The sequence below is a fragment of the Mycteria americana genome, chromosome 5, assembly GCF_035582795.1.
Source record: "Mycteria americana isolate JAX WOST 10 ecotype Jacksonville Zoo and Gardens chromosome 5, USCA_MyAme_1.0, whole genome shotgun sequence".
NCBI lineage: Eukaryota > Metazoa > Chordata > Aves > Ciconiiformes > Ciconiidae > Mycteria > Mycteria americana.
The window spans coordinates 68,842,693-68,849,875 of record NC_134369.1 but is presented as its reverse complement, the minus strand read 5'-3'; the positions used below and the strand labels follow the sequence as shown (position 1 = coordinate 68,849,875).

The 7,183-nt window shown below is 49.3% G+C and overlaps 1 protein-coding gene across 2 annotated transcripts in view; it reads right to left on the bottom strand.

Moving 5' to 3' along the window:
* Nucleotides 1–1,367: 1,367 nt before the first annotated feature.
* Nucleotides 1,368–7,183, bottom strand: part of ARMH4 (armadillo like helical domain containing 4) — a 70,547-nt gene continuing 64,731 nt past the window's right edge. The window contains exons 7-8 of one of the 2 annotated variants that reach the window (XM_075501572.1): nucleotides 3,015–3,149; nucleotides 1,368–2,803 (exon numbers count right to left, since the gene is read on the bottom strand). In XM_075501572.1, coding sequence (XP_075357687.1) covers nucleotides 2,735–2,803; nucleotides 3,015–3,149 — 204 coding nt within the window. In that variant the 3' untranslated portion in view covers nucleotides 1,368–2,734. The remainder of the gene's footprint in view (nucleotides 2,804–3,014; nucleotides 3,150–7,183) is intronic. The other variant, XM_075501573.1, reaches the window with a different exon arrangement.

Here is a 7,183-nt window from a genome sequence, read left to right as displayed (position 1 = left end):
CTGCAGTATCGCTGGCAGCTCCTCTTTTCCAGTCTTATCTCGGGTCTCTCTTTCATGCTACAGTTGCATGCAAAGGACTCAGCCAGCCCAGCTACCGTCCTTTCTGCTCCAAGACAGGCTCCCTCTCGCAGAGAGACCAATGCCCTTTGTCACTGCTTATTCTCCGTACCTCCCTGGCTGGACCAGGGTAAAGCATTTCAAGAACATCTTGCAGCTGCCTATGTAGTCTTGTTCCCAGCCTGCCTGGCGCTGTACTTAAAAGACAAGCCTTTCTGGAGATGATCTCGAGCAAACTGGAATGGAGGAGAAGCCATTCCACCTTGCAACCTCCATCAAGCCTTGCCAGGAACAAATCATCAAAGAGCCCAAGGGACAATATTTCCTGGTTCCCAAAAGTGCAAGACAGCCAGCAACGCTCAACTGGACTGTTAACACCTCCCAACCACCTCCAAGCTCCAAGAGGCTTAGGAATGAGAAGGAAATAGGGAGAGATCAGTCCAGAAGCAAAAGTTCTTCTTAGCTTGGACTGATCATTTGTTACAGAAGAAAGAGTCTTTAATTTTGGGCATGGGCACCTGGCCTGTTAAAGACATGGGGCTGCTTTTAGCAAGGCAAAATTCTCCTGGTCAAAGTTTCAGGAATTAAAAGGGAGAGATGCAGGCATTGTGGAGCCCTGGCTGGAAAAGCCTGTCCTAGAGGGATTAGGGTACGAAGTCTCCCTAACATGTTGATGGACCAGGTTTTACTGTGCCTCCCCCAACCTGCTTCCCACATACTCAGCGGGACGAATGTGTGAGGGACCATGCACACCTCTTCAACTGGAAGACTAGCATCAGTAGCAGCATTTTGAATACAGGTTGTCCTGCCTGTCCTTTTCCAGGTGACTCAGTAGATGCGTGGGTAAGGCCTATAGGAAAGTACTTGGGCTCTGAAAAGCACTGCTTGTTCAGAGCTGAACATCACGTCTGATGACTTAATGTCCAGAGGAGGCCCTGACCCTCTCAAGAGAGAACTGAGCTTCAGGCAGGTCTTCCAAATGTCCTACCTTGCAAACCCACTCACATGCCCACGAGACGTTTGCTTACCATCATCTACATCTACCCTTCACAATCTGACAGGCCTTTGCACCTTTACAAGGAATGAAATCCTGCATCTGCCCCTCCTCAAACTCTCCTCCCACTTCTTCGAAGACTCTGTGGGATTTAATCTCAGTAGATGTGTGGTCTGGCCTTATTTGTCTAATCAGGTCTCCTCCGGCAACAGTGGCTGTTCCTTGTATGAAGGATGATTCCCCACAGAACAGTGACTCCCACCTCAGAAACATGGATGTTTTGCATAAATGTCAGATTGAAGTCATTTCACAACTGGAAGCAGAGAAAGTAATGCAGCCCTTTTCCTAGCTATTTTGACAGCATTTCTGTGCAAAGCAACATTAGTTTCCCCTCCTCGGTTCCAGTAACATCTCAGACACTGGCTGTCTCCCTCTGCAACCCGGTGCTAGCAGCCCAGGCAGCATGGCACCTTGCCCTCACCCCGTGCCATCCCTGGGATTCACCTCCACAACCCTCTGCATCCATCTGTCCTACAGCTTCACCTCTTCCCCGACAGCCAAGGGCTCCCCAGCGTGACCATTTCACCTCCCCATAGCAGACATCTCTCCGGCTGTGGCTGACGCTGCTTTCTATTAGCCACAAATCCCTCGACACTGACAACCACTGGCTCTGCAAACTTTGGTGCCTTTCTGCATTTGGTGGTCTGGAAACAAGATCCATCCAGATCCCCCAAAGGTGGGATCCCCAAAGCCCCTTTCAGGGGCTGAAAATGCAATTTCCAGTGGGTAAAGGAGACAGATGCTCTGCTTTCATCTCTATGTGAATGCAGCCTTGTGAAACAGATGAACCAATAACTAGTGTCCTTCAAATAGGAGGCAGAAGCTGAAGAAACCCCTGACCTGCCTCTTCTCTTACCTACTTGCACACTGAACAAAAGCTAAGAGATCCATGCAAGACTATCCATCAGTAGGCGAGCGCTGGTATTTATTGTGCTGTAACAGACAGTGCTGGTTGAAAATGGACTACGATTTTTGTTGTGAATGAAGTGTTGAGGCCATTCCTGTGTGTCTCCAAGAAGCATGGAGCAGAGCTGAAGGAAGAAAGAAGGGGTGAGAGTCGGGGAACCGAGTGCAGAAATGTGCTTCAAACTGTATCAACAACACTGTACTTGGGCACTTCTCAGGTGGCAAGGGATACAGTTCAAGTGTATAACTCATTAATTAAGCAGAGCAGCTAATCTTAGCACTAATGAACTCTAGCTCAGGTAATGTAACATTTAAAATTAATAAATTGGACAGAAGTCATTCACAGTAAAGATTTCCATTCCCGGGTTAGGTGAGAGCTATTGTTATGATTAGATTACTGCCAGCCAGGACCAAAACAGTACACCAGGATAATAGGAAAATAATCATCCATATGTATCAGCTCCAGCTGTAACAAGACACGCTGTGGATCTGAATGAGGCGCCGGGTGCGAATGTGAAATCTCACTACTGTATCAAAACAAACATCACTGCGCGGTACACATAGAGCATAGCATGCCGTTTCGCCGGGGTGGTACCAACCACTGCTCGGTGGCTCGGGGCGGCGGAGAGCAGCGATGCAGCAGAAAGTCACTTGTTCTTTTTCTCCCCCTCCCTCCTTTTAAAAGTCACGGGCTATCACAAGGGCACTGCAGTTCATTCAAAATTCATCTTCAGAGCTGTCAGCTAAGAGCATGACTCGGTCTTGCATGCTGTTAAATTCCCTCTGCTAGGGGAAGAAAAGAAACATGAAAGAGTTCCACATGCAAAAAGGAAATGATGAGCATTTGGATCCCCCCCACACTCTAACCAAGAGGTCCCGGGCACTTCAACCCAGACAAACCGCAACCATAACCAGGCTGCGCTCGCTTTACAGCCAAAATGGTTAACAGGAGAGTGGGTGGGAACAGATCGGGGTTTTTCCTTTGCAGTTGCCATACCTTTCTTTTATGTCTCTTTGAGCCATTTCTCCTTCGGCGATTCATAATCTTAATGCTGTAGAGTGCTCCTAGGATAAAGAGGGCTCCGGCTATTCCGACTCCTACAGGAACCAACATCCCCGACATGTATCCTGCCTACGCGGAAAAGAGAGAAGCAGAGCAACACTCACAAGACCATCCTTTCAGAGTCATCTTCCACCAGTCTAGGACTGCTATATATCCCGACGCTGCTTTCATCAAAGTTTATTGTATCTGAGTCCCTCTCACCTGCCTGCATAGGATGAGCCCTGCTTCCAGGATTGCTAAGCAAGCCCCCAACCAGCTGGTAACCACCACGGCTCACTCACCGTCAGCTTTTGCTAACAGATACTTCCTTGTGATAGCTGAGACACTGCAGTGTTTGCCTGCCTTCAGGAGAGGAAACAATTTTGGTGCAGAGTTGCAAGTGCTGGGGTGAAGTGTCTGTTAATCTGGGTGCATGTGTGAAAGAAAACCTCGACCGCCAAGGACAGGCAATCTCGAGCCACAACAAAGACCTGTGACCACCCGAACAGCTTCACTACACACTGTGTAAAGTAGGCTGAGTGCTGCTCCGAGCTCCCCAGGTACCGCCAGCATAAATCAAGGCACGGGTATATGTCTGGCCATGCTCAACAGAGCTCAATCCGGAGGGTCAAGAGCTGCCATTACACTTTTCGGCATGAATCTGGGCTAGCAGCACGGTGCCGAGTGGTGCGGTGATGAGTGCCTCGGCACCGTGCTGCCCACAGCTCTCCGCACCGTCCCGCAGCCCTCAGGGCGGCAAGAGCAGGCAGAGGAGAGCACGGTGCAGGCAGAGAGGCCAGTGTGTAAGAGCCACCAGGCAAGACAGCAGGCACCGGCAAGGGAGCGGGCAGAACAGGCGAGAAGCTGCTTTTGCAGAAAGGCTGCGCTGCGAAGCAGGGACGCAGGACCTCTGTCGTGGGAGGTGGATGGGAAAGGGACCCAGCATCCTCCTAGCCAGCTCTGATTGCTGGAGTGTGTCTTACCATGGCCAAACTGCTAAATATACCTCCGGTAAAGAGTATTACACAGCTCCCATGCTTCCCAGAGACACATTGGCATGGGAAAGCAAGTGCCCTGGGACACTAGTGACATATCTCAGCACAGGGACAGCAGAAGCTGCCCTCAACACGCACAGCTGGGTCTCTGAAGGAGCTGAAGCGCAAAGCCAGACTGTGTTCAGAAGAACCAGTTTGCCCTCTCCCTGCCCAGCCCAGCCTGAGCCTGCTCGGCTTCATACTTGAAATCTTTGAACCAAATGCTTTTGCTTTGCATGGGAAGGGGTCACGTGCACAAGCGGGACAATGACGTAGAGAGAGGGCATGCACACCTTCAGCTGGCCTTAAGGGAAGCACAGCAAATGTAAATCAGCTCTAATTCAATTGCTATGATCCATATGTTTGCATTGCCCTTTAAAAAAAAAAAAAGAGATAGCATGACTAATTTAAAATTACACATGTAAACATTTAAAATCCTTTGGAAAATATTCCCAAGTGCTTGTTATTTTATATTTTACTGTTCAAAATGAGAATTAACCCAAGCTTTAAAGTGCCAAATTGCTTCAGCATCCTCACTGAATTCAGGCTGGGGGGCTCAATAGAGTAAGAGAGGCAGGTACAGCCTGGCTCCCTCCCTCATTAGTGCTGCCTTTGTTCACACTGCAGCAACAGAGTCCTCGGCTGTAGCACTACAGCTTTACCCTTTCCCATCTACACCCCCCAAAATAGTTTTTACACCTGCCAAGGGACACATGCACAATTCAGAGAACTATCAGACATCTCTTAGCAAGCCTCAGTCCATTGCTTACAACCACTCAACTTCATCTGCATTCCCAAACTGCAACACAACTTAACAACACGTGCTTACACCGTAATTGCTTTTCTTCCATAATCCACTGAGTGGGGTGAAAAAAAAAAGCTATTCAGTGTGCACTGCCCTGGCTTTGTATGCTTACCTGGAGAATGAAAATAACTGCTTTCATCTAGGGCAGATACAATGCTCACAAGGGCTGTTTTGCTCTCCCAAACCCCTCCAGATCCTGCTCGGTGCTTTAAATAGTAACAACTTCATGCCTGGATCCCAAGGCTTGAGGGATCTTCAGCTGCATCGTGCAGGTTCCCTGAATGCCCTCCCAGAAAACCCAGCCCAGCTCAGCACATGTGCTTGGAGTGGGGCTGTGTGCCTGCACCCCAGTTCCTGAAAAAGGAGGTTAGTGATAACACAGCCAAAGACTATCTCTGGGAGGCAATTAAGGTGCCTTAATTGGGTGACCTAATTAGTACAGCATGGGTTTTTCTATTTCTGGAACTTTGCTGCTGGTGTGGGCGGTGAGGGGAGACTGGAAATGGCTTTTTAGCTGCTGCCAGCTGAGTTTCCATATCAGAAATCACTGGTTTTAATATGGTGAACTATCTAGCCTGCCCGTGAGCCTTTATCACACCTGGCCAGCCCATGCCCTTTTACAGGCTTCCCCCAACAGCTGGACCAGTGATTTCTACCCCAAAAACCTGCAATGTGAAGCAGACCCAGGACCTGTTCTCCCAGCCCTTCTGTGTCACACAGCCCACCTCATGAGGACTTCTGCACTTGCCCAATAGGCTACCCCATTTCACAGCAGCTCCGAAGCCACTTTTTTACCCCTTCCCCATGGGGAAGATGCAGCTTCTTTTACAGATCCTAGGGATGCTTTTAATACACCTAATCCATGACCATTACCTTCCTGGCTCCACTGGACTTTTGACATAACAGCAACGGAGGACTTGAGAGGAACCTCATGGCCATTATTCGGCATACCAAAGGCAACACTTGCAGTGTTTGCAGGAGACCAGACACAAATCTGTCACTGACCCGTGCTCCTGCTCCCACGCTCCCCACACCCTTCCCTCTCCCAGCAGGGCAGCCCTGATGGACACAGGAGGACACATCTCTCAGGGATAGGGCCGTCATGTGCCAGGACACTCTTTTGGATGGCGGGATTGTAAAATAGACAGGACAGGGCTCTGCCAACAGCAAATGAGAGGGGCACATATTATGACTGGGCTGATAAAACTCAACAAGGAAGAGGAGGAAACGGGGTGAGCAGGTTTATTTGGGAGTGATTTGCTTCATCAGCATTTGGTTTGGGGTGGGGGAGTGGTTTTTGTTGGGCTTTTCTAAGGGAAAATGTGAGCAAGGTGAAAGATCTGCCTCCACACATCTGCCGTTCCCCAAAGGAGGGAGATGGCTCAGAGCTGAGGCTCTCTTTTAAGTGGACACTAGCAGATCCCCAGTTATACCAATGCTTGTGCTGGGCACTGCCATGCAGTCCAACATCTACCTGCAAGAGGTTCAGACCCTACAGAGCAACTCTGTTGGAGACTGGACCATGCACCCCCACCTCTGCAATGGGGAAGGGCAGAGGTAGCCAACAAGGTGCCAAGAGGAACGAAGTGAAAGCTATGGCTTCAGTGTGAAGACACTTGATGCCCCCGAGCTTGTGTTGTGCCGGCTGGGGTAGGTCTGCATGAGCAGGTGACCGCTGCATGCTACATTCACTCCAGGCACTCAACCAGTCTTGATGTCTGCTTTTTACCTTCATCGGGAAAACCATTCTCTGTCCTTTCAGCATTCGTTCTGGCTGAATCCCAGGCCAAGGTGCTCTGCTAGGAGCATAGATCACACTAGACATGCCTCCTTCCTATTGTAGGTAGAAAAGTAACTCAGCAAGGGCTGGGCAGAAACCCACCTTAACACTTCCACTCCCTAGTCCTGGAAAACAGATACCCAGACCCCGTCTCTCTGTTCAGACTTGATGGTAAGATGCTGCTGAAACTTGGTGGGGATCACATGGGAAGACTGGGCTCATTTGGTGACAATCTGCTCAGGCTTAGAGATGTATTTTCAGGGGCTGGAGTTTCCTATCGAGTCATTATTCCTTGTGGTGTTTCTTTTCTATACTAACTCCGATCCTGTTCAAGAATTTCCAAGCCCTGTTGAGTCAGAAAATGTTCTTGTCTTAAAACACTACTGCCACCTCATTTCTAGCTTCATGGCTTTGCTGTCATCAACACAACATTTGGAAGGTTTCAGAACCATTTCAAAATGTTAGTATTTGCCCTAGGGCAGCAAAGCATAAAAAGCCATCACTG